At 41.8% G+C, this 27,953-nt stretch overlaps 1 protein-coding gene across 1 annotated transcript in view; it reads left to right on the plus strand.

Moving 5' to 3' along the window:
* The first annotated feature begins 6,028 nt into the window (after positions 1-6,028).
* The window catches only part of MYO3B (myosin IIIB), a 368,137-nt gene continuing 346,212 nt past the window's right edge, over positions 6,029-27,953 (plus strand). Inside the window, exons 1-6 of the mRNA XM_034642243.1 lie at positions 6,029-6,108; positions 8,074-8,257; positions 8,971-9,105; positions 19,249-19,353; positions 19,585-19,684; positions 22,616-22,692. Coding sequence (XP_034498134.1) covers positions 6,029-6,108; positions 8,074-8,257; positions 8,971-9,105; positions 19,249-19,353; positions 19,585-19,684; positions 22,616-22,692 — 681 coding nt within the window. The remainder of the gene's footprint in view (positions 6,109-8,073; positions 8,258-8,970; positions 9,106-19,248; positions 19,354-19,584; positions 19,685-22,615; positions 22,693-27,953) is intronic.

The following is a 27,953-nucleotide window of genomic DNA, read 5'->3' on the forward strand; positions in this document are numbered from 1 at the left end:
TGGTTAATCCAAAGAAGTGACAGGCGGCAAAGCACAAGGAAAGAGCTGTAGGACATAGAAGAAATGGCCAGACTTCAGAATGAGGATGTTTAGTGCTCACTTCAACCCTAGAAGAATTGAGCTTATCTATTTGTTTTTGACCCCATGTTGATGTCAGCTCTTAGAGCCTCTGAAAAGAGAGAGGTGAATGAACAGGGAATTTATCAAGAGCATTTTCTTCCTTTGGATTAGTTTTTTTTTTTTTTCCTTTTTCAGTAAACACATCAGTTTTAAGGGCACCGTGTGACATTTGTTCCATGGGTTCCTTTTATTGCCGAGTCAAAGCTCACCTTAGGCTATTCTTCATTTTCCTTCTCAGCCTTTCATCAGCTGTGTAGGTGCCACCCACCTGGCTAGTCGGTATGCATTTCTCTCTTCTTTATGTGACTGTGTTTTTAGCCTTGGGCAGACTCAACTTCAGGCCATTGGGCAGTTTCTTTTTCAGGGACAAGATGAAAAAGATTATAGATCTTTGTGGTGATGAGTCTTTTTGTTCATTTGAGTGTCTGTAAATTGATGTTCCTTCTTTTTTCTTCCTTCAGGAAGAAAGAACAGGAGTTGAACGGACAGAAGAAGGTCACTTGCCTTCTTCTGCCTATTGATTTTCCTGTGTTGTTCAGCGGTTCATTAGTTCCTCCTAACTATAGTTCAGTATTTAACGGCAGTTTGGGCTGGGACATCAGCCACAGGGGGGCACTGACTATGCCTCATTCGGCTAGTGGGGGAATGAGAAGTTGACTTTCTGACAGTATGAGGGTGGATGCTTTAGTATCAAATTCTGGGGTGCGTTTTTGTTGGTTAAAGGTTTATTGTTTCTTACATGAATAAAGTGCTAACCTACATGAGACTTTGAGACTTTTTAGAATATTATCAAGGGTGGTGATGGGGAAACTCTTCAGGAGGTAGGATTGACCAGGTGTATAAATTCCAGAATGTACACTGACATACATTAGTTAAACTGAATTTTAAAAACTTTTTATTATGGAAATTGAAAAACATACAAAAGTAAACAGAATATGATCATGAATCTCCCATGTACTCAGGTTCAGTAATTACCACTCATGGCCAATGTTCTGTCATGTACGCCCCTTCTGATTTTTTCCTCATATTGTGCACCTGTAAATATTTCAGTGTGTATTGCTAAAAGATAAGAAATCTTTTTTTAAAAGATTTTTTAAAAAGTTATTTGGGAGAGAGAGAGAGAGGGCATAAGCGGTGGGGAGGGGCAGAGGGAGAGGGAGAAGCAGACTCCCCACTGAGCGTGGTCCCGACGGGGCTTGATCCCAGGACCCTGGGATGATGACCTGAGCAGAAGGCAGACACCTAACTGACTGCCAACCAAGCACTCCGATAAGGAAACTTTTTAAAAACATAACCACAAATATAATTACAACAGCTAAAAATTAACAATGCTGCCTTTATAATCATTAAATAATCAGTGATCTGAGTATCTTACAAATGTTATAATTTAATGTTTGTTTCTTTGTGAATCCACACTTTATTTCACAGTTGATATGTATTTCAAGCCTCTTTTAACCCTGAGGTTATCCTTCTCAATTTATTTTTATTTGCAACTTATTTTTTGAAGAAATTGGATCATTTGTCTTAGAGAGTTTCTTGGAGAGATTGAGTCTGGATTTTGCTTATTGTACACAGACAGTATTGTCTAACATGTGCTCTGCCTTTTTTTTATTGAAATACAGTTGACACATAGTGTTACATTAGTTTCAGAGGTACAGCATAGTGATTGACAGTTCTATGTATTGTGATGTGGTTATCCTGCCCCTTTTTATTCCTGTAGATTGGTAATCCAGGATCTTGATGAGATTCAGGTCTAATTTTTTTTGCAATACCATTTCTTAGGTAGCGGGATGTTCTTCCATCAGGAAGCCTAATGCCTGACTTTGTGTATGTGTGTGAAACTAGAAATCTATGGACTCATGTTTGACAAAGCCTAACTATGGAATATTCTGTGGCTCATTTTTTAAAGTATGTTGTCTGCTGATGATTGAAACCAAAACTCCTAAGGAAGTCTAAACATTCAATCCTGATAAGATAAAGCAGCAGCTGTGCTATTAGTTTACAGCCATTTGTGAAAGTCCTCACTGCAGTGTGATGTGTAGCCTGGGCAAGACACCCCTCTCTGGTGGTAAGAGGGGATCTGGAACTGAGCTGCTCTCTGGTGGTGTGAGACCTGCCCCCGTTGTTAACAGCAAGCAGAGGTCATGTTTGGTCCATTAATACTTACCAACAGAAAGAATATTCTCAACCGCCATAAGACAACATGGCTTCTGCCCTCTAGGAGTTTGTCTTCTCAAAACAAAACAAAACAAAACAAGAAGACAATTGTTCTTAACTTCCAAGGGACTGTGTTACCACAAGGATAAAGTCTCTTACTAAAAATCAATCAATCAATCTCTTTCTCTCTGCTTAAATAATGAGAAGTTTGGCTGTTTCCTAGATAATTGGCTAATCATGTGTGACAAAGATAGGAAAATATTCCTTTAATACGATATAACCCCTTTATGCACGATGCAAAAACAAAAAGTGTTCAAGTCTTTAAGAGCAACTGCACACATAGACATGTCGAGGCTAATAGGACTTCTGATTGGTTTGTAACCTGCTCAAGCCTACCCTGTGCTGACAAATGTATCACTTTCTTTTGCCAAGACAGAATAGTCTTGTTTGTCTTTCAAAGAGAGTAGGCTGTATAACCTGAGTTTTATAGCCTCCCTTCATTTCAAGGCCAAATAAATGACGGGGGCCCCATTTCAGGGATGGCAGGAAGCCCATGTGCCTCTGCAGGGACTTCTGAGGTTCTGTGGACTCCTGAGGTCTCAGGTTCAACCCTTCACTCCAAACTGCCCCTGGCTCTTCTTTGCTCAATCCTGGCTATTTCCATGAGGTCCAGCTCTGTCAAGCCCCAGACACAGACATAGGCAGGAGTACAGTCTTCCCCAAGGTTAGCATTCTGACCAGAAGCAGCTTTTTGGCTCTCAGAAGGATTATTCCAGCTGCCTCCCCAGAGCAGATCATCACCACCTTTGTAGAGCTGTATAAGCAGCCACTGTTTGGGCTGACTGTTTAATCAATCTTCGGAGAGTTGATAGAGTCAGGTATTGATTTTAAAGAGAGAAGGACTGGCAACCCTGTAATTGTGCATCTGGTCTGTTGCACCTTTATTTAACCTTATCTCTGGATGCCCAGACAGACATGATGGCATGGCGGTGGAACCGGATCCTCCCACTATTCACCCGTCATTGGTGCTAACTGTAGATGCGTCCTTCTAGGTGAGTTGTTTTTGTTCTGGGAGGAGCAGAGATTGCCATCCATTAGGTCTGTGGGGCATTTAGCCTCCATGTGATTGGGAGTATTCCCACCATAGAACTTTAAATATTTGGTGCATTTGGTCAGACAGGATCATTATTTTTTTTAAAAGATTTTATTTATTTATTTGACAGAGATAGAGACAGCCAGCGAGAGAGGGAACACAAGCAGGGGGAGTGGGAGAGGAAGAAGCAGGCTCATAGCCGAGGAGCCTGAAGTGGGGCTCGATCCCATAACGCTGGGATCACGCCCTGAGCCGAAGGCAGAGGCTTAACCGCTGTGCCACCCAGGCGCCCCAGACAGGACCATTATTAACCATCTGACTCCCTTCATTCTATTCTGTGGGGCAAAGATCACAGGATCAGGCCCAGGGACGCCTGGTTTCCCATTCTTGCATTGCCTGTAAACAGTAGTGACACCAATCTGGGTTTTATTTTCATCATCTGTAAAATGGGAGTGTACTAGTTGGCTCAGGCTGCCAAAACAAAATTCCCCAGACTGGGTGGCTCAAACAACACAAATCTATTTCTCCACAGTTCTGGTGGCTGAAGTCTGAGATCAAGGTATTGGCAAGGTTGATTCTTTCTGCATCTCTCCTTGGCTTGTACATGACCATCTTCTCTCTGTGTCTTTACATGATCTTCCCTCTGTATATGTCTGTGTCCTAATCCCTTATAAGGATACCAGTCATATTGGATTAGCACCCTGCATATGACCTCATTTTTCCTTAATTACCTCTGTAAAGGCTCTATCTCCAAATATAGTCATATTTGGAGGTACTGGAGGTTAGGACTTCAACATATAAATTTGGGGGGATACAGTTTAGTACCTAACAAGGAGTAAGGAGGAGTACAGTGGGGGTGCTTGAACAGTAATTTTCTAATAATGCTCTGAGCGGCCTCAGAGACTATCTCAGTTTTCCCAGTTCTGAGAGGTTTCCCAGGACATAGGATTTTCAGTGCTAAAGCTGAGGCAGTTCTAGGCAAACCAGGATGGTTAGTCACCCTACATGTCTCCCATGGGGGCACAGGGATCCCCAGCCTGCCTCAGCCAGACCTGTGCTGCTTCTTTCAGCTTAAACATCAGCATCCTAAGTGAGATTGAATTTGACAAAAGGGTTTTGTGGCCCAAAATCATTAGAAAACCTCTTGATTCAGTGGCCTCCAGGGTCCTCTCCCGCTGCCACATTCTGTAATTTAATTTCATTTGCACACACCAAATTCCAGCCATTTGTCTGAAACTGTTAACTGATTGGAGTAAAACTAATTCAGTTCTCATTTAGTTCATGGCTAAAAATGAGATAAAGTAGGAAACTGTTAAGCCTTGCCTATTCTGAAGCAGACCTTGGTGCTGTGCTTTTATGATGGCAGATGCCCTCTCTGGGCTCTCATTATGCTCACTTTATTCTGTCTCCATCTCCTAATCCTAGTAACAACTCTGTGAAGTGGGTTGTGTCACCAGTAACAGCAGTTCCATGATGCAGATGAAGAAACCAAGGTACAGAGAGATGAGTAGCTAGTTCACGTTCAGGGTTCGTCAGGGAAGGGCCAGGATCATGCAGACAGTTTGATTTGAGCACGTCTGTCAGGACACTGAACCCAGATGTGAGTGTCCCTGCTGGTGGGGGAAGGACTGCACTGGCAAGTGTAAAGTGATTTCATCTAGCTGATGGGCCAGATTCTTCTCTCCAGGAAGCACATCTCAGTACCCTCCCCAATGCCCCCCTAACCTATCTGGCCTTGACCAGTACCCCTGGCTTGGTCCAACTTTTTGCTGTTGTAGAAGCTAGGCCTGGAACAGTTCTCAAGGTGTTGAGAGGTTTTGGGGATCTCACAATAAAGAACACTGAAACACATAGAGACAAAGTTATTTCCTTGCTTATTCTTTTTCTGGTCTTCTAATGATGTTAAAGAAAACTTTGTGCTTGCCTTTAATTCCTCTCCATCATTTGATGATCTAGCTCCCTTTTTTTTTAGAAAGAGAGAGCACAGGGTAACAATACCCACTGAACTTTTGAATAACTCTTTGTTTCTAACATAGTCATCTTTTTTCAGCTAATTTTGATGTATGGCAAATGATACTGGCTTTGCATTTAGGGTAGAGATAAAGATGCCTTTAAAAGACATTTACTAACATGAAAAAGCAAGTAAAAAAGATGAAAAAGCAAGTAATTTAAGCATATTTAATAACTAATAGCATGGGTAATGTACAGATGGCAAAAATAGTGAAGCATGTGGTGAGAAAGATTGATTTTGTAAAACACTGCCAGGAGGAAAGGCTGGAGTTTATTCGAATCTTGAAATGAGTAGATGAAAGGCAGGAGTTTTTTGGGGTCCAGCCAGTTTTTTGGGGTCAGTTCCTCAGCCCAGAGTAAACCTTGTCTGGGCTCTTGAGGTGCTAATTGTAGGCTCCTTTGGAGCCTGGTGCGCCTGCCAGGTGATCTCTGGAGAGACAAGTTCTTTCCAGCATCAACCCCACAGGCATTGGGACTTTGTTTTGGTAATGGTTTTCAATATCTTTGAAATGCCCTCATCACAAAGGGTAGGGATAAAAACTGAACTCTTATGCCAGGTCCGAAGGCTGCACCTTGGGAGGATGCAGTATAGAAAGAATTAGAATAAGTGCGAATCGGAACACCCAGGATGAGGCAGAAGTGCTCACCATGGGTGGCTACCAAGCCACTGTGTGGGGATTGGATACCATGGCCCTTGCTGCTGGAGCCAGATTGGCCCCCCTCCTATGGTTAGAAACAGACCGGGTTTGGGACCCTTCATCAAAGAGCAACTGAACTTAAAGGGGCTTTTTCATGGGATCAGTCTTGGGTGACTTTATTTGCCTGTCAGACTTGCTGCTGGTACTTAAAGTACTTGAACTCCACAAGGCTGTGTTCTTATTAAATAGGCAAAGTGAGTTTGCAGCTCCTGGTTAACTACTCAGTGTGATTCCCACACTAGGCAATTGCTTATGGATGGAGTCTAAGCTTGACTAACCCTTGCAGGACCCAAGACCTTGTCAGCAGTGGGTGCTGTACATTGATTGATGCCTGGTAGAGGCACCAATCCTCCTTCCTAGCAGCCTAGACTCTGCACGTGGAGATTGGAGACTGGTGTCCAGCGACCGTCAGGGAGGCCTACTCATGACTACCAGAACCTGAGCATGAAGATCTTAGACCTTCAGCTTTCAGATACTTCCCCCGGCAGCAACCTCTTTGGCCCTTTTGCTCCTTCCTGTAGTACTTATATAATCTTCTCTTTTAGAATCATGTTTTAAAAGATATTTCAGAGTCATGTTGCCCACTCCTCCACCTTCTACCCCCATTACTTAGGAAGGCTTCAAATACCTTTTTTTTATTATGTTCAATTAGCCAACATATGCTACATCATTAGTTTTTGATGGTAGCGTTCAACAATTCCTTAGTTGCATATAACACCCAAGGCTCATCACCACACATGCCCTCCTTAACACCCATCACCATGTTACCCCCTCCCCCTCCCCCCTCCCCTCTGTAACTCTCAGTTTGTTTCCTGGAGTCCAGAGTCTCTCATCGGTTGTCTCCCTCTCTGATTTCTTCCATTCAGTTTTCCCTCCCTTCCCTTGTGGTCCTCCGTGCTATTCCTTATGTTCCACATATAAGTGAAACCATCTGATAATTGTCCTTCTCCCCTTGATTTATTTCACTTAACATAATCCCCTCCCATTCCATCCATGTCGACGCAAATGGCCTGTATTCATCCTTTCTGGTGGCTGAGTAATATTCCATTGTATATATGGACCACATCTTCTTTTCCATTCATCTATTGAAGGGCATCTTGGCTCCTTCCACAGTTGGCTGTTGTGGACATTGCTGCTATAAACATTGGGATGCATGTGTTCCTTCTTTTCACTATGTCTGTATATTTGGGGTAAATACCTAGTAGTGCAATTGCTGGGTCATAGGGTAGCTCTAGTTTTAACGTCTTGAGGAACGTCCATGCTGTTTTCTAGAGCGGCTGCACCAGCTTGCATTCCCACCAACAGTGTAAGAGGGTTCCCCTTTCTCCACATTCTCACTAACACTTCTTGTTGCTTGTCTTGTTAATTTTAGCCATTCTGACTGGTGTAAGGTGCTATCTCAGTGTGTTTTTGATTTGTATTTCCCTGGTGCCAAGTGATGTTGAACATTTTTTCATGTGTCTGTTGGCCATTTGTATGTCTTCTTTGGAGAAATGTCTGTTCATGTCTTCTGCCCGTTTGTTGACTGGATTATTTGTTTTTTGGGTGTTGAGCTTGAGAAGTTCTTTATAGATCTTAGATACTAGCCATTTATCTGTAATGTCAAATACCTTTTTTTTTTTAAATCTACTTAAAAGGGGACCATTAAAAAAAAGTACCGTAACGTTGCTAATTAAGAGATAAGAATATTCTTGTTCTGAGGAGCGCGTGGGTGGCTCAGCGGGTTAAACTTCTGACTTCAGCTCAGGTTGTGATCTCGGGGTCCTGGAACCAGCCCCGCATTGGGCTCCCTGATCAGCAGGGAGTCTGCCTCTCTCTCTCTCTCTCTCTCTCTCTCTCTCTCGTCTGCCACTCCCCCTGCTCATGCTCCCTCGAGCTCTCTTTCTCAAAAAAATAAATACAATCTTTTTTTTTTTTAAGAATATTCTTGTTTTGAAAGCCCACTGCCCCCAATCCTGTGGTCTGTTGCACATAACAAACTTTTCTCCCCATCAGGAAACATCTGTATGGATTGTTTCATTACAACCCCACGATGCTTGGACTTGAATCACTTCCAGATCCCACTGATACCTGGGAAATTATAGAGACCATAGGTAAAGGCACCTATGGCAAGGTCTACAAAGTAACTAACAAGAGAGATGGGAGCCTGGCTGCAGTAAAAATTTTGGATCCAATCAGTGTAAGTAATGGTAGTAAATTGCAACTACAATATAATTCATGCACATTAAGCTTTCAACTTCTTTCCTGGTTCTGGGAGTGATCTTCATGAAACCTGGCATGAAATTTCAAAATGAGTCATGATTTGTCAGCTCATCTGAATGAAGGGACTCCATTTGGAGTTAAAAAATTCCTTGAATTTCTGTTTCTTGTCCATTTTACTGTTGTTTTGGTTTTGACCCTCTGAGTTCTTCAGTAGTTATATTCTTGGCAAGAGTAATGTATTTCACTCCCTTATACAGAGTCTAGTCTCTTTGTAAGTTACAAAGTGATCTAGACTTGTGGTATTCATTCATCTTCTTTCAGAGCACTGAACACCTAGCTTGTAAAGCTGGAAGCTGTCTTGTACCGTGAGGTAATAAGGTGTCCTAAGCTGGGTTGGTTCCCTTCAAGCTACTTCTCCTTAACTGCTTTGAAAATTCAGACATTTAAAAATAAAAATAGATATTTATAATAGTGTTATTAAAGAAGAAAAGATATAATAAAGATATTTTATTGATGTAATAATTAGAATGTTTTATTTGGGATGTGAATATCCATTGTTAGGTATTTTCAAGATACGGTAATGATGACATTAAAAATGTAGAATAAATATGCTTTATTAAGTGATATCCTACCTGTACCCTTCCTCAGATGTTAGACTTAACCTGGCATGCATTTTTTTACCCTGTGTAGGATATGGATGAAGAGATTGAAGCAGAGTACAGCATTTTGCAGTTTCTTCCAAATCATCCCAACGTTGTAAAGTTTTATGGGATGTTTTACAAAGCAGATCACTGTGTGGGAGGACAGCTGTGGCTGGTCCTGGAGGTAAGAGGCTCCCGTTGGGTAAACATCCATTTATTTATTTATTTTTTTATAAAAGGTTTTTATTTATTTATTTGACATAGAGACAGCCAGCAAGAGAGGGAACACAAACAGGGGGAGTGGGAGAGGAAGAAGCAGGCTCCCAGGGGAGGAGCCTGATGCAGGGCTCGATCCCAGAACACTGGGATCTCGCCCTGAGCTGAAGGCAGATGCTTAACGACTGCACTACCCAGGCGCCCCGGGTAACCAGCCATTTAAACAGAGCACCAGGGACAAGCAGATGCATTGTTGCCTAAATAGTGTAAGATACACATGTGAGGAGTTGGTCCCTCATGTGTTTTGAAGGAACTTACCAGATGTGACTTTCTCCCCTGCAGTTCTCAGAGGTAGGTTGTGTGCTGAAAGTGTTCATGTTTCTCTGCTTCAAAAGTTTAATAATCTTTTCTTCTCATACAGAGTGAGTATAGGAATGCAGTTGGAAAAGTTATTTTCTTCCTTAAACTGGGAACGTTTCATAGAAAACATGTTCCATTTGATTGCAACTCATTTTCAAAAATTGCTAACCCAAGGTTTATTTGGCTTGGCAAGTTTGGATTAGCCCATGCACGTTCATTAATCTTCATCTTAGATTGGGTTCCCTTCAAACAGACTCTGAGCATCACATGTGGCAGGTTTATTGGAGAGATCTTACAGGAGCTAGAGCTGGGAGGAAGTGAGGAAGGCAGGACTGGGCAAGGGAGACATGGAACGGTAATGTGGTTGCAACAGAGGCTGCTGCCCATTCTCTGGGAGTGGAGAGCTGGAGTGCTCTTGCAGAGCTGTCCTGAGTTGAATCTCTGCATCAGCCCATCACGGCTGTGTGCTACCTTGGGGAGGGGGTGTGACCTACGGGGAAGCAGTTGCACGTAGCTGGGGGTAATTCCTAGCGAGTGGTACTGCCAGGAGCTGGGAGCAGGGAGCAGGCAATACTCCTGGCAGCATGTGCTCTAAAGAGGGAATCTGAGAAGAGCACCACTGTATCCACTGTAATCCTGCCTTTTTCTTCTTTGTTAATGGTAATAAATGTGTGTATCTGGGAAAGAGTTCCCTACAGCTCCATTCCCCATGAGACTGGAAATGGCAAGTCGTAATGATGGCAATATATGAAATTAGTATATTAAGACAGGTCTGTTGCCTCATGCTCACTAGGCCCACCCTGATTTGTTCTGGATTCTGCTCCTCTGAACGGAGATGCCTCTGTGCCTGACTTCACATATGCTGTCCAGGAGCACATGCACACATGTGAAAGCTTAAGGGAGAAGCACTAAGCAAGAGGTCAGGCCGCAATACATCTTCTAGCTTCTTGTCCCAATCTTTTGCCTGGCTCTGAGAGGGCCTGGACATGGAACAATATATACTGGCTGCCATGGCAACTGTGTATGGGGAATTCATTTGTTATATTCGAACAGGGTCCTCTGCAGGGAAACCAGTTTGAACATTTCTGTCCAATCAATTGCCTTCCTCAGAATATAAATATGTAAGGGGTTTTGGTTTTCAGAGATCATCTTTGTCTATTTGGTTGGCTGGTTTCATAGAACATATTCTCGTAGTAGCTTCTTTTGGATTTTATTATTTCATTATTCCCTACCCCTTCCCTGAGAATATATATCTTATCCTTCCGATGAGCTCTAGAATAACATTAATTTTTAAAATGCCACTTTTCTTGGGACATGTAAAGTATTGTTTCTAAGGTCTCTGATTATATTCCTCGTCAGCTCTTTAAGATCTCCATGTTTTAAACCTCCTTGCAATTTCATAATGGAAGTACAATGACCAAGAAATCTTAGTTTCGGTTCATTTTTACCCCGACTGATAAAGGCTCTCTATTCAAACACGGAGAACAAGGATTTCCAGGGATTTTCCAAGGCCTGAAAAGTGGCCTGCCTTTGATGTGACCAGGCAGGCCAGTGCGCTGCTCATACCTGTGGCCACCTGGAGAATAAATGCTCTTCCTGATGAGGAGTGATGGAACATCAGCCCCTCAGGCATAGGCAAGGCAGCCGGAAAGGGCCGGGCATGGCCTTGAAAGATGAGAAGGCACCCAGAACTATGAACTAATAAGCCTCATGCAGATGTTCCCCTGCAGACTGTCCCTTGCTTTTTCAGTGTGACCACAGGTGGATAATGAGGCTGACCTGAGATACTGAATTATTCATATGTCAGCAATACAATATGCTGACCTTTACGCCTTTTGCAGGTTGTTTTGGCCCACGCCAAAGTTGGTAGTTTGGGGAACCGGATATCCTTAGTCTTCTTTTGGTCCCAGAATGGGCCATCTTTGCCAGGCTGCTGGGTGGTTAGGTATGTCCAGTGCCTACAGAGTGCTTATAGAAAAAGGGACTCCTGGGCTCCTAGAACTGGCTGGAACCTTGGTTTTTCTTCAGATCAGTCTCCTGGTATTCAGTTGAGGAACAGAGGCCCAGGGAAGGAGTAACATTTCTGTGGTCACATAAGGAGTTACATGGCAGAACCGGGTGGAGAGCCACACTTCAGAACTTTTCTCCCATCATGTGTTGCTGCTGCCTGTGGCACTGCCTGCTGGGTCCTGGGAATACAGACTCGGCCTCTCTGGCTGTGATCAAAGCAGTTCCTGGACACACACACACACACACACACACACACATACACACACATCCCATACCCCTACACCCCTGCACACACTACAGCAAGACCATGATGATCTACACGGTACCCTGACCATTTTGCTTTATCTGCAGTTTTTTTAGGCATGCTTAGGAGACTTACACGATAAATTTATGGTCTGTTTAATATTGTTCATCTCGTTATGTATATTGAGATTCAATTTATGTTACTTTTGCTCTTTCCTTGCTGAATGAGATGAAAGGACCAGTGAGAAGCTATTCTATAGAACAAAAGGATAGAAAAATGTTATTAATAACCCCCTTAAATCACCACAACTCTGAAAACAAAAGCAAATAAAAATGTCGTTTCTGAAATTCATTACTAATTGTTAGCAGAAAGTAAACCAAAGCTCTCTTTCATGAAAGATACCCACTATATTAAAAAGGTGTGGAGAGAAAACACACATAAGAAAGTTTTGGAAAATGTGTGAATAAGTTTTAATCTAAATATTAAATTTTAAAAATCTGTAAGTCCTATTTTCTCTCACCTAAATGAAATATAAGAATTTAAACCTTTAAGAAAAGCAAAATACTCAGAAAAAATACCTACTGTGTGCTAAGGCATAAACTACATTTTCTCTTTTTTCCTTTTAGCATAAAATGTTCAGCAGATAGAAACTATTAATTTCAGCATGAATCACATGTTCATCTTAAATGATTTGGAGTTTGCAGCACATAAATGAGGCTGTAAAGTAAAATATTTATAAAACCAATAAAATAATTAGTTTTTTAAAAAAAATCTGTTTTTTTCTATCAGAGATCTGTGTATAAGTTCAGCAACTAAGCGGCGTTGAAGTGAGGGGAGACACCTTTGTCCAGTTTTTGCTTTTTTTTAAGGCCCTAGAAAGTCCGGAATAGGCCTGATTATCATTGCAAGTGTTATACTTTAAACCATTTTCACTGGCTGTTATTGTGGCATGAATCAAGTTTATCGCATTAACAAGTCAGGGTCGTAGCAGGGCTCTGATGGTTTGGAACATAGGACAAGTACGTTTTGGTTGGCCAGAGGTGGTTAGCAAGCACTGCTTTGGATGGCAGCCTCTAGCAGGGTTCTAGAAGGAGAGTCACTGGAGTAGGAGGAAGGTGTAGAACCTTTGGGAGTGGAGAGGAAGGGAGGAATTTTGAAATGCAACAGTGTTTCATGCCAGGTACGTGTGTTGTCTGTGTTCAGCAAAAGCAAGAGAGAGGGAAGCTGAGGGATGGAATTGACTCTGCCCACCCACCACCCTCCTCAATAAGCACGGGCCCTGGAGAGAGATGAGGTGGGAGGTGGGAGTCTCAGGGCCCACCTACCTCCCTACTCTCATTGGAACTCTAGGGCTGCAGGCGATGCAGTTTTCATTCTTCTAGCGCAGGCCATTGACTTCACCTGCTATCAGCAAAATAAACACAATCTGCCCCAATAGCGTAGAGGAAAAATATGTTGTTCTGGCCTTACTGAGAGATGGACAGCATCCAACATAATGCCTCCTAATGTCACAGGGTGGCAGGGTCCTTGTCTCAGGGAGTGGAAGAATGAATCTTGGGGACACAAAAGGGTGAAGTGAAGTGAAAGTGTATTTACTTATTTATTTTTAATTTGAGAGAGAGAGAGTAAATGAGCACGAGACAGAGCAGGAGGGGTTGTGCGGAGGGAGAGGAAGAAGCAGACTCCCTGCTGAGCAGGGAGTCTGACTCAGGGCTCAATCCCAGGACCCAAGATCATACTTGAGCCAAAGGCAGACGCTTAACCAACTGAGCCACCCAGGCGCCCCAAAGTGAAAGTTGATTAAGTGAAGGTAAGAGCAGAAACAGAAAGAAAAAGCTCTTTAGAGCAAGAGAGGTCCCGAATGAGTTGCCGCTGTGGGCTTAGTGGCAGTCTTTTATTGACGACTAGGAAGCTTGTGGTCTTGAGATTCTTGCGCTGTCTTGGTTTGAGTAAGGACTATTGGCTTACTTCTTCTCTGAGGTCTGGTCATTTTCTGTGATTACAACGTAGCTGCCAAAATAAATATTCCCTAACATTCAGCGCCAGGTGGTCTGGTTTGTTCCCTTATCTTTGGTTTTGTACCCCTCAGCATTTCTCCACATTTGGGATTTCGGTGAGCCTGGTCATGTAGCCCCTTGTATGAGCCCAGTCAGGGGAGTCAGGGGCCTCCTCTCTCTCCCTGCCTATACCTTAACCCTTTCCTTACTCACTAAGGCATCTTATTGTGTAATTTTGATTATTCTTGACTTTTGCCTCATGCCCCCTATAGAACCTAACACCCTTGAAAGATAAAATCCACTGAGCAAAAAGACACCGAAAAGAAATTCCTCTTAATTCTGCAATCTGACTAGGTCAAATCAACATGCCAGTATAGAATCTACCTGAAAGTTGGAGCTTTGACTAGAATAAAGGTCTGGTGATTGTACTGCATGGGCCATTCTTTAATAACATGGAGGAAAGTTGATGGCTTGTTGAGCAAGGAACATTTTATTGCTTGAAATTATGGCCATCTTAGCAAATGCACATACTGTGATTGAATCAATATTCAACGGTGTTTTAGAAAATAGATGTGGTACATAAATGATTTTTCCATTTTTCTTGGTTTGGAGCAAAATGCTCATTAAATTCTAAATGCATCCAGCTGCCACATTTCCTGAATGCTGAGGGCATAGGGAAGAAAGCAGGGATGGAGACACACCTCTTTTTTAATCTGCTGGCTGGCAGAGTGGGTGGGAATGAAGGACTGCATGCGCCAAACTTCAGGGGAGAGGTCGCCTTCTTACAACTCTAAGGGGATTATTTGTTGCATTTAAATGTAATTCCTTGTCATGCTTTTAGAATGTTCATTTCAGGGGCGCCTGGGTGGCAGAGCGGTTAAGCGTCTGCCTTCGGCTCAGGGCGTGATCCCGGCGTTATGGGATCGAGCCCCACGTCGGGCTCCTCTGCTATGAGCCTGCTTCTTCCTCTCCCACTCCCCCTGCTTGTGTTCCCTCTCTCGCTGGCTGTCTCTGTCTCTGTCTTATAAATAAATAAAAAAATCTTTAAAAAAAAAATTATTTAGAATGTTCATTTCATTTCACTGAACATTTACACTGGTAGGACAATTGTCAGTGTGTCCCTGCTTTCCTTTTTCGTACCAAGTACCCAAAGTCCTTTTTCTGTAACCTACAGGCTGCCCTTTAAAACTATACTGGGGGGCTTTTCAATTTCACAGGACAGCTTCCTCTAAAGGTGCCGTTGAGCAGTTTAATTACATGTTTTTGTGAATCACAGGAAGTCACACAGCTCTTAAACTCTGACATTTAGTGAACAAAAGGCACCTACCAAGTAGGATCCTTTGTTGTTTTTAAATCCACAGCTCTGTTTTGATCCTGCTAGGGAAATGGCTGCTCTTAATCTCTTCATAGGTTCTAGGGCTATGAAGAAAGTTTATAAGTTGGCTACCTGTATAAAATATCGCTGAATAGGCTTGTGTTGCAAAAGTGGCCACAGTTAAAGTAGGGCAGGAGAGATTAAAATGACGCTTTGGAGGGAAAATTCCAGGGTTGAGTTAGCTTGGATCATCACCCAGCATTTAATTTAAATTTTCTCTTGGTAGAATTTTAACAGTGCCCTTGCAGTTCAACAAAGCATGTGCCTCTCAGAGACAGGAGCCAGGCTCAGGAAACGTTCTGATGAAGGTGTTACAGTGCCTTGCATTCCTATTACTGCTTTTGACGTAGTTTGAAGTGGTAGGGTTCAGAGACAATGACCAAGAAAGAATTCTTGAGACATCTTTGGTGCAAAATGGTGGTTTTATTAAAGCACGGGGACAGGACCCGTGGGCAGAAAGAGCTGCACTGGGGCTGTGAGGTATGACTGATTATATAAGATCTTCTATCCTATGGAGGAGAGGGTGATGTTAGGGCTCCCGGAAATTGAGTCTGTAGGTTTCTGGAGATTGCTTTTCTCCTTGTAAATCATCAAGACAGTTGTAAACTGATGGAGACTCATGTCCTGCATGACTGTGATCTCTATCAGTTAACCATTTGTTTTTCCCTTTCCTTTGTTCTAGGGCAGCCAGGAGTGCCTGAGGAATGGCACATATATACCATGGGGGTGGGGGTGTTAGCTTGTCTTTGCACTCAGCCTGCCTTCTGCTCCCTCATCACTTTGGCTTTAGAGGACAAAGAACTTTATTGATATTTCCCTTAGTCTAACAAGAACCCTAGGCTTTCTCTCTCCTTCACTATCTACATTCAGTTGGTCAGAAATGATAGCAGATTCTATCTCATAAAAGCCTCCTATGTCTGTCCCTGAGTCTTCATCCTCATAACTCTTGACTATTTGACCCTCCTTCTCTTGATTGCTTTAACACCTCCTAGCAGATGTCTGCTGCCCGGGTCTTTCTAGACTATAAATCTGAATAGAGACCTTTTGCCTAAAACCTGCGGATTGCTTACCATTCCTGTCTAATGATATATTATGGTGTTATAAGAGATATGTGTGTAGTAATAAAGCCTGTACTCATTAGCAGGGCACACTTGTCATTTCCTGTTCCCCACCTTCCTTCCCCATCTCCCTGCCCTAGGATTCTGGCACTCTTTGTTCCAACAGTAGCTGATTATTTAGAATTCATAGATGCCCTTCCCCTTCTTGTCCATCTGCCATACACTCATTTGTCCTTTAAATTCATTGTAAATATTGCATCCTCTAAGAAGATTTCACAGACTGCCTCCTTTTCACCCTGTCTCAGCAGAGGCCACCATTCCCTCTTTGGTGCCACCACACTCTCTTAGGCACACCCCTACTTCCTTATGCCGTGCCCTAATTACTTATGTGTCTGTTACTGGTGGTGAGCTTTTTGAGGTCAGGGACTGTGTTGTTTTCATCAGTGAGTAATGGGTCATAAACTGGACAGTCACAAACTATTGAGAACAAAGAGGTAGCTTTCTTTTCATTAACTGAACTCAACTTTGTTCTTGAGCCCCCAGCCTGCCTAGAGGAGACAACTGACTTTAATTCATTCTGTTAAACTTAGTTCAATTGAATGATATCTTTGGAAAGGGGCAAATTCTACTATTTATATCCTGTTATCGCGGTCCAGGTCAAGCTCAATCATAGGGGTAAAGATTCAGTATTTTTAGAACCTCTTCTTTCCTCTTCCTCTTCCCTTCAGCCTGGGTAGCATCTGGATCTAGGTACAACAGATGCTCATGTAAAGCTACAGCAATGAGGACAGGGGCCTTGAATTGTGTGGTGACCACTAAGTCACTGTACTATCTGGCTTTGGTATCTCCCCATGTCCTTGGTCCTTCCTATCATGAGGTCCTCACTCTCTTATCCTTGTCATTCAGACTCTAGTCTTATCCCTGTCCCCAAATGGAGCATAAAGTTCTGAATCTTCTGTAAGTCATGAATGAGCTGTAGGGAACTGTTAAAATCCTAGCCTTGGTCAGCCTCACCCTGCCCTACTGCCATTTCTGTTCAACATGGACACCCCTTTGTTGGCATGAGGCTCCTATGAGAAGGTCTTCTCTTAGATTTATAAATGAAAAGATGGTCATAAGAAATTGAAATTTCTGTGATAATTGTGCCCTTATTTAGAACCTCTGAAGAGGGAGCACTGTCACTCCACTCTTGTTCTCTCAAGCTCTCCAGGCTCTATACCACCAGCTCTAGAAGGGCTTTTCTTTTTCTTGAGAACTTCCCTTCTGTCATGTCATGATCATCATTTGACTCTCGTCAGTTCTCCAGTATTTGTTCCTTGAAATATAGAATCTAGTTTGGGGAGTTCTGGAAATTATTTTTGTCTGTTGAAATACAAGTCATGGCACTGAAAATGCATTCATTGCCCAAGAGGATATTATGAATACTGAATGTTATTTGCCCTTTCAGGGTCATGCAAAAACAGTCATAATCAAAAGAATGTGGAATCCTTTGGAAGACATTACCCTGGTTCTCAGCATTAGGGCCATCAGAGTGTTGAATTACAAGCTATACCTGACATTGGTAGAGAATAAATTCCAAGGACACTTCAATTGCAAACTGATGGGACCATCATAGCCTTCAGTGCATTTCACTGCTTTTAGGGTCCCTCCTCAATCATTCCTCATAGTAATTTTATCATAGTTTTAAAGATTGCTAATTCTGTATTAGATTTTTAATCACATATTATTACTTTTGAGCCATTTAAATGGTAAAAAATGGGCTGATTCAGTTCCAGATTATTTTGATTGTTAATGTGTGTGCAAGGTATCTGCCATTTAAGTAACAGGATGATACACACATCAAATAAAAACATCTGCTCACCCTTTGATAAAACAGTACAGATATTCATAATTAGAGTAAAATAAATCCTAATGTATTATCTTGATAAAGAGTTGTCTTCTTTTAGGAAAGGTGATAATCTCTGTTCCCTCATATTTCCTTGTTTATGAAAAGCCAGTTGATTCAAGCAGCCACAACCCAGGGGCCCCCCACTGTTCACTAGTTAACTCTTTCCCAAATTGGAGGTAAAGTGCCAGGGGAAACCTAGTCTAAAGTGGGGTCTTAACCTTATAAGAGAAAAGATGTCTCTGAGAATCTGAAGAAAGCTCTGAATTTTCTCAGCAGAAAAAATGCAAGCTGCATATGCCTACAGTTTCAGGGTATTTACATGTCCTGCTCCAACCATTTAAGAACCTTTGATTGAAGACAGCATGTAGCAAGCCCAAACCGGCACATTGACTTCTACAGTTAGTAAAAATTATCCTTGGAAACCCTTAAATTTCCACAAAAGTGTAGTATGCCTGGTTCATGTGCTCTTAAATCTCAGTGATGTATAGTATCTAAAAAAGAGCAAATACGTAAGATATACTTTTACAGTGTTTTTCATTATAGAAAAAAAGAAGGGCATAAAGTTGCTGAATGCCCAAGGTTGAATATGAGAAGGTTAAATGCACAAATGAGGCAACTCCACCCCATAAATTTGACATTCAATGGCAACTCTAGAAAGAGCTGCTGGTTGGGCTTCTGATGCCTGCAGTGCTAGCCCTGGAAACAGGAATGTTTGAAATGAAATTTATTTCCTCCCAAGTGTCAACGGCATTCATCTTTGCCTCTTCTGGTCTTCTCTTACCCTTAAAATGCGTGTGTGTGTGTGTGTGTGTGTGTGTGTGTGTGTGTTTAAATAGACAATATTCATATAAAATGAAAAATATCCAATAAGTCACCATGATCACTCATATGCTTTCCCTTGCAAATGTCTAAATAATTTGTGCTTTTATATTTCACTTGACAATCTACTTTTTGGACATGTACTTTCACTTATAAATCATCGCCGTGAATAAATACACACACAGCCCAGGTTTGACTGTATAATGTAAAATTTGAAGTTTAATTATTCTGACCTGGAGTTTTGTGATCTGTAAATTTACTACATCAGGTCAATAATCAGCTTTTCTTCTTAACATCTTTTTCTTTTTCTTTTGTATGTGTTCTCCTGCTGTACCTCTCTCCTTGCACCTCCTCTTGCAGTTGTGTAATGGGGGCTCAGTCACCGAGCTTGTCAAAGGTCTACTCAGGTGCGGCCAGCGGTTGGATGAAGCAATGATCTCATACATCTTATATGGGGCCCTCTTGGTAAGAACGTCCATCTGGCTGGGGATGACATCAGAGGGGGCAATTTGTAATTGGTTGGATCACCATAGCATAGTAACAAGTGGAAATGGACCCGTAATATGCAAGGTGTATAACAGCAGGGAGGTGTAGCCAAATGTGGATGTTGATTGGATTTTTAAAGGTGGGGTAATTGTTTTAAAATAACCATTCAAATTTCCCCTTTCTCTTTTCCTGTTGTGGGACACCATGCAGGGCCTTCAGCATTTGCACAATAACCGAATCATCCACCGTGATGTCAAGGGGAATAACATTCTTCTGACAACAGAAGGAGGAGTTAAGCTCGTTGACTTTGGTAATGACTGCTTGTCATTTGTTTTCTTGATGTGTGCAGTTTAGCCCAAGGCAACAATTTATTGCAATCTACGAAGACTGGGGCCTCTCTGCTATCCCATAGGCTGAGGGACTTTTCCAGTCAAACACAGACTGGAGAGTGGGGGTTTTACCAGATGGATCACCCTAGGAGATGCTGTTTGTTAATCTATTTTCAGCTTTAGAAGCAATTTTATTAAAGATAGGAAATAAAAGTGTTTCGAAAGAAGAATTTGGTGGAAAAACTTGGTTTTCTGGGAAGAATTTCTAGTCTCAGAGCTGTTGTCTATAATTTACATTTCGTCATTTCTTCTTTTGCATATGAAAAGGGAAAGCAGTTTGGTCTTTCAAATGACTTTTTCTAGCCTCAGGCATACTTATTCCCAGTGAGCAGAAGGTAGAATAGTCCTTTGGGTCTGGCAGCTAACATCCCTTTAAATTGTGATTATTGCTGCTACATGTGAGGCTGGTTGAACTGGAAACATTAACAGGAAATGGAAGTGTGAGAGGAAATGCAGAGCAATATCACCTAAGGCCAGAGACCTATTAAATATCTCCTTGCAACACTCACGTATTGATATTCACAAACCAACAAACCATTTGGTTTTCCTTTTTAAGTTTATTGAATGCTTTTATCTTCTAAATGTGTTCAACAACAGTTAGTACCTCAGGATGATTGCTAAAAATAATGAGAAAACTTTTACAGAAGCACTTTTTAAAATGTTTTTTATAAATGTCAACATAGTAGGAGAAAAGATTGATGATTTTGAATATTCACTGTTTTATTGTTAAGAAAGCTGTGTTAAAATGTATTAGTGAATGATTTGCTCAGAAGAAATTACAAAAATAATGAAGTTACTTTAGGTGTGCTGGTTTATTTACTACAAAAGCAAACAAAGAAAAGTAGCAGAGGGGTACTTTGTTCAAGTCTTATGCTCCTTCTTCTGTATAAGGAATGGTGTAACCCTACGAACGTGCTGTGGATAATGTCAGAGATGTAGTTTACACATGATCCCAAGGGCAGTCAATGTATTGTGAGGGAAAGAGCCTAGAAGGATGAGGATGGGGATTAATGCTGATTTATCTACTCACCAGCTTTGTGATTTGGAGTCTCCTTATCTTGCCAGTAGAAGGTTCCCAAATGTCCATAAGAAATTGCTCAAAATTAAAACAGAAAAGTAAAGTGTTTTTTTTAACCAAAATTACAGTAGAGAATTTGGCAAAATAACAAATTATCCATGGCCAATGGAGTTTAGAGAGCCCTGTTTGGATTTCTAATAAAGAGAATGCAAGTGTCCAGCAGCCATCACCCAAAACAATCCATGAGTCCTTGGCAAACCCGTGCCTCATTCAGGTTTCTAAGTTCTCATCCTCAACAGCGTTACTAACAGTGCTTGTCATTCTAATTAAGGGCTGCCTTAGATTTCTGCTGGGTGTAAAAGAATACCATATATTTGTAAAATATTTTATAATTTTTTTTTAAAGATTTTATTTATTTATTCGACAGAGACAGACAGCCAGTGAGAGAGGGAACACAAGCAGGGGGAGTGGGAGAGGAAGAAGCAGGCTCATAGCAGAGGAGCCTGATGTGGGGCTCGATCCCATAACACCGGGATCACGCCCTGAGCCGAAGGCAGACGCTTAACCGCTGTGCCACCCAGGCGACCCAAAATATTTTATAATTTTTAAGTTATTTCACATTTGCATTCTTATTTGATCTTTAAAAAGAACCCTTTGTGTTAGGTGTGGCAGGTATCATTATTCCCAATTTGAGGTTAAGAAAACTGAGGGTCAGAGTGAGGGGGTCTGCTTGAGGTCATACAATTAGGAAAAGGCTTAATTGGGATGGAAAACAAGTCTTCTGACTTCTCATCCAGTGCATCTTTACTTCTTCTTTATTCACTTGTTGTATAAAGAAGAGAGCTGTCTGAAGACTAAGATAGAGAAAATACATTGGAATTACATTAAAATTCAGGTCCTCAACACAGAGCCCTAGATAATAATATTATTAGTCAACTTCTTTTTCCATTTGACAAACATAGTTTTCTTGCCAGGTTTTCAGGCTTCTAGTTAAGATAAGGGACTAAAAACTTTGCATGTCTACACTGATGCTCTATTATAGGTAATACATGCTGATTTTCTTCTTCCATAAAATGAAGCACCATTTTAAGAAAGAAATCACCTGAAATATTTTGGAAATATAATAGGAAGATATTTTGGGTTTAGTTCTTGATATTTTCTTTCTTTCTTTCTTTTTTTAAGATTTATTTATTTGAGAGAGAGAGCGTGTGTAAGTGGGAGGGGCAGAAGGAGAGGGAGAGAGAATCTCAAGCAGACTCTGCCCTGAGCTTGGAGCCCGACTCCAGGCTCCATCCCACGACCCTGAGATCATGGCCTGAGCCAAAACCAAGTCAGATGCTTAACCAACTGTGCCACCCAGGTGCCCCTTGATATTTTCTTTTGATTCCAATTTTGTAGCAATATGAGTAGGAATGTTCATTAGGACCAAAAATATTCTAGTGATTTAGATAGAGTGGAAATGCTCCCACACAGTGATTGGCAAACTATAGTATGTCAGCTGAATCTGACCTGCCTCTCGTTATACGATCTGTGAAAGAAGAGTGGTTTCTACATTTTTAAATGATTGGGGGGAAAAATCAAAAGAATATTTTATGACATGTGAAAATTATATGTATCCATAAATAAATTTTTATGGAAACACAGCCACACTCATTTGTTTCTGTGTTGTCCATGGCTGCTTTTTGCTCTCCTGCGGCAGAATTGAGTAGTTATGATAGAAACCATATGGCTCTTGGAGCCTATTGACTATCTGAGTTTATGGAAGAAGTTTGCCAGCCTCTGGTCTAACATCACCTTCTGTTCACTGCTGAATTATGGTACCTTTTTCTCATAGGTGTCTCAGCTCAACTCACCAGTACACGTTTACGGAGAAACACATCTGTTGGCACCCCATTCTGGATGGCTCCTGAGGTAAGCAGAAGGCATTTATTTATGTTGTTGAGTGTGCTGGTACTATGCCTTTTTATGAGAAAATCATACACTTCCCCAGATTTTCAGAACTGTAAATTCTTGTTTGGGGAGTGATAATGATGACACATAATCTGAGAAAAGCAGGATTAAGTCATAGCTAGCCTATAAGTTACCTTCATGCAATTAGAAAAAGGTGTTCCCTCCAGAGGATGCAGCTTTCTCCATGGGTCATGGCTTGGCAAGTTCACCCAGCCTTTGTGTAAATTAGAAAAAGTCACCTTCCCTGGATAGGCGCAGCCCCAGTGACACATGGCTTGGTAAAGAGAAAGATTTCAGCTCCAGCGGGACTACAGCACTAGATGCAGAGGTCCTGGTTATTTTTTGTTACCAGGTAGATAGCAACTTCTCTTGTGTGCTTTTTTGGCTCTCTATTAAAACCTGGGATTTGGTCCTGATTTAGTTCTGGCATCATAACAGAGCCCTCCATGAAATGAATCAGGTAGAAGTTTGGGGAATTTTCCAGCTAGATAAGGCATACCCTGAAACACTGTTATAGCATTGCTTGCCCTGTCAGCATTTAATTCCACAGTACTGGGGCCTGTGCCCTGAGCAAGTCTCTGGGATTAAGCAAATGGGAGCTTTTAATAACAGGACTCTCAGGCAATCATCTCCTTAGAGGTCTTTCTATCTCCATTCTGACCCCATCGCTGTTCTTCCTCTATGTGACTGCACAGGTGGTCTCCTAACACAGGAATTAGTTCACACCAATGCTGAAAGTCTTTCAGTGGCTCATCGTTGTCTGTGGTCCTCTTTCATACTTGGGTAATGGATAGGCCCATTTTGGAGAAAAAGAAAAACCCTGCAGATTCCAGTGTTTACTTAAATCTTAAATGTTTCTTAAATAGGATTTAAAAAACATGAAACTAGATATAAACTCCTTGTGCCTTATATTTATAGAACTATAAAGCTAAAAGGAAAGAAATGTGTTATGAAAAAGCTGCAAATAAACACCTTTGATTTGATAAGACAAATGACACTGTTTTATGAAACTCAGTTGTCCTTTTCAGTATGACTGTGTTTCAGAGCATGACAGCACGTATTATTTTGAGTTATTTTGTCATACTTGCTACCATGTGCCATGTGGTGACCCAGTTCTTCTACCACTTTACTCAGTTTCAGCTAGGGTGAACTTTGTTCACAAACAGCTTCTCCTCTGGTCTCTAACTGGTACATCTCTGTTGGCTCATGCCAACTTAATAGTAAATATAAATAGGGGCGCTGGAATTGTGAGGCAAATTGTTATCCAGATGATTTGGAATATGTTTTTATCACTCTTCCTCCCATTTTATTACTAATAAAATTATCACTGCAACAAAAACATGAAAATTTTCATGGGGACCTTGTGAATCCCACTTTGAGAAACACTGTAGGACAGAATCCAAACTCTTTTGGATGGTGAACAAAACCCTTCATATTCCAGCCTGTATCTACCTATCCACCCTCTTCCCAGCTTACTGTTCCCCAATTTACTTGTTCTTAAGCCTCAAGAGTAGTGAACAAGTTCACCCCAAATTCATGTTGCTATAGCATTGTTTAAACCCTCCCATGCATTGTTATGTCTTCTGGAGTAGCCCTCAGAACCCTGAAACATTCCTCCTCAATCTTCGAGTCTCAGCTCAATTGGGTCTGTCTTCCCTATGAAACCTTCCCTAATTCCTGGCTGACACTGAGGCTCCTATCCCTAAGTTTCTGTTGCAGCCTTTACGGCCTCCATTAGCACACCGTGATCATCCCGTTATAACTGTTGGCAGGGTTTGGGGATGTCCAGCTCTCAGCGTAGTGCTTGGTACAGAGTTGGTGCTCAGTAAGCATCTGTTGAATGAACGAATCCATTGGTAAAAAAAAAAAAAGCCAAAGGAGAAGATGAATTTGGAGGGTAGTTTGAGGAGGCTTTACAACTACTGGTATCAACAAATTTCTCTGTAGATTTAGATTGGTCTGTTATTAAAACCTAAGTGAGGCCACTCACCTCATATTTAGGGTGACATAACACAGATGATGGTGTTCTCGTTCTAACCCACAGCAAGCTGGTGTTCCGGAATCACAAAATGTAAATAAGAGAAGATTGCCCTTGGCTTTCTACAGTTCTCATGAGGTGTTTGTGACTTTTCAGTTTCAGCCGGGTTGAATAAAATATGTGGAATGTTTCTAGAAGGGGCAGCATAGTGATCTGTGGTGAGTCTCTGTTGCCCAGATTGTCTGGAACTGGTTGTGTTCTCAGCAGGGAAAAGCCAGCATGGCATCCTACCTGCCCTGGTGGTTAAGTTGAGGAGTAGGCAGATGGCCGTGAGGAGACCTTGACAGTGCGTTTCAGCAGCAAGTGCCTGATGGCTCGTGCCTCTCTCAGGATGCCTGCTGGTGCCAGGGTATGCTGTCAGTCCTGGGCTGCAGTTCTTGGAACTCAAGCCTACACAATCCTCATGTTTTTATTTTCTAAATGGAGAATTACTCTTTCCAACAAAGGTTCTTTTTTGCTTCATAATTCTGTGTAAGAATGTCCACAGGAACAATCTTCTGTTTGTCAGGTGGATTCCACAAACATTTATACTCTCCCTGGTGAGCAAAGCTTTGGGTCAAGAGCAGTTATGGAAAGTATAATCAGCAATGGTTCAAATGAACATTGTCTTCATATAACAGCCTGCATAGTACATTGATCTTAAATGCTTTCACTTCTCTAGTGTGAATAAGCGGTGTTTAGATTAAACATGACAACGATGCATGCAGTGCCAGTACCAGTGGGATGAAGTCATCCAGGTGACCAGTGCTTTTATTTTGAAAATGCAGCTGAAGGATCCTCAATCCTATTTAATTTTGAGAAATGGAGCCCAATTATTCTTTTCCCAATTTTATTTCCATTTTTATTTCACCAGCTTGAGTAACTCAATATTTAATTCAAATAGGCTATAGTACAAACCAGGTAGCTAATGGAATGTGACCATACCACAATCAAACGTTGATGAGCAGTCCAAACGCACAGTTCCCTGGGGCAGCTCAAAGCTGCGGCAGGCACTGACTCTCAGATTGTCAGGACCCTCCACTTATTTCCTCTCACTGCCTCATCTGGATACGACCAAGGTTGAAAGTACTGGGTAAAAGCAGTATCAGCTCAGCAATATAGAATAAGAAAAACTCTAGGAGTGCCCTCAGTGTGATAGGACTTCATACTATGACTCAGGGAAGATAAGAGGAAAAGAAAAACACTCAACATAGAAACTATGTATTTAACAGCTTACCCTGAGCAAGATGACTTAAACAATAGGAAATGAAGTTTCTCGTGTAAGGACAGAAGTAGGTAGTTGCAGAGTTTGTTGGTTCAGCCGCTACGTGAAGCCATCAAAAATGCAGGCTGTGACCGCTGCAACCTGCACGGCTTCGTTGTTAGGGACTGACGTGCGGGCAGTTGTGACAGTCTTGCCTGTGAATATCTGAGGGGCAGTAGTGGCTCCAGCATTCCAGCAGCCACCAGTGAAAGACCCTTGGTACAAACAGACACCTTCCTTTACTGCCATGAGGCTAATCTCGGTTGAAGAAATTAAAGAGGGTTCTCCTCCTGTCCTGGGGTCAAAGGCTGTCTGCTCTGTATTCGTTTTCTAGGACTGCCATAACAAAGTAGTACAAACTCTGTGGCTTAAAACAACAGAAATTTATTATCTCCCAGTTCTGGAGGCTAGAAGTCAAAAATCAGGGCGTCAACAGGGCTGCGCTCTCTCTGAAGCCTCCAAGATCCTTTCTTGCTTTTTCCTAGCTTCTGGCAGTTTGCTGGCAGTCTTTGGTATTTTTTGGCCTGTGGCTGGATATCTCTAGTATCTGCCTTCATAGTCACAAAGCATTCTCCCTCTGTGTCTCTGCCTTACTATGGCCATCTTCTCATTAAGACGCCAGTCATATTGGATTAGAGGCCCTCCCTGCTCCAGTATGACCTCACCTTAACTCAACTAATTACATCTGTAGCAACCCTATTTCCAAATAAGTTTTCATTCTGAGGTTCTGGGGGTTAGCACTTCAACATATATTTTTGGAGGATACAACTCAACCCATAACAACCCTCCAAATACTTAGCACCCCTCCTCTGTAGTAAATAATTCAAGTTTCCAGGATAATCAGCCAGTCATTTGGGATCTACGGGTCTGCATGTTAGAGGAGCTAGCTCAGAGAGCTTGGCCTTGAGCTCTGCATGCACACGTGTGCTCACACACACTGTTCTCGCATAGCTTCAGGTGTTTAAGGCAAACACAGTTCTTTCTGGGTGTACTAAGCATAACAAATTGCCTTCCCACCTGGGTACTCAGAGCCTTCAGAATTTTCTTCTGTCCTACCTAATCTCTAGCCAAGCATTTTTTTTATTATCTCCTGAGATGTTTGATTCAGGTTACCTTCCTCAACCCTCTGTTTACATTGAGCCTCTGGTCTCCCTGCCTCTTACTTTAGCCTATATCTTATAAATAGATACTTTTTAAACACAGTCTTCCTATTAGCCATGTGTCTATTTTCTCCTCTACTGTCTCCTGACAGCCAATTTCTCATAATAAGCATAATAGTATCTCACATTTGCATAGAACTTTTACAAATATTTTTTAAGTGCTCACACCTATCTGTGAGGATGCCAGTTAGGCATGAGTACATGACTTAATAGATAAGAAATCCAAGGCTCTGCCAGGCTAAGTGCACAGGGACACTGAGCGAGTAGGTATGTAACAGTGACTACAATCTATATTTTGTGACCCACTGAACTAGAAGATTTCCAATACAACCCATGTCCACTGTCAGTGTTGGTATTGCTCAGCTAGTATTTGCATCACATACATGCCCGGTAATACCCTTGTCTATAGCAAAAAGGGATACAAGCCTACTTTATGTGTATTGATGGTGATGGTGGGGGGTTGGGGAAATTGATCCTTCGTCTTCCTTTCCCTCCATCACATGTAGCAAAGAATTAAACTGAATGTTTGTAAATGACTGAAGCTCAAGAAAAAGGTAGAAAGTATCATTATCATTTTTATTGGGGACATTTGTAGACTTTGTTAGAATAATGCCTTAGAATTAACTGGTGTGCATGGGTGTGGCCATGCTGATTGGTAAAATACTGAAATACTTCCATTCTGGGTGGTAAGTGGCTGGCATCCAGAGTGCTCCTTGGCCCCCAGAGATGCCTGTCTCTTTCCTCCGGACACCCCAGATCTCCTAATGGTTCAACCACTACA

The sequence above is a fragment of the Ailuropoda melanoleuca genome, chromosome 2, assembly GCF_002007445.2.
Source record: "Ailuropoda melanoleuca isolate Jingjing chromosome 2, ASM200744v2, whole genome shotgun sequence".
NCBI classification, from domain to species: Eukaryota; Metazoa; Chordata; class Mammalia; order Carnivora; family Ursidae; genus Ailuropoda; species Ailuropoda melanoleuca.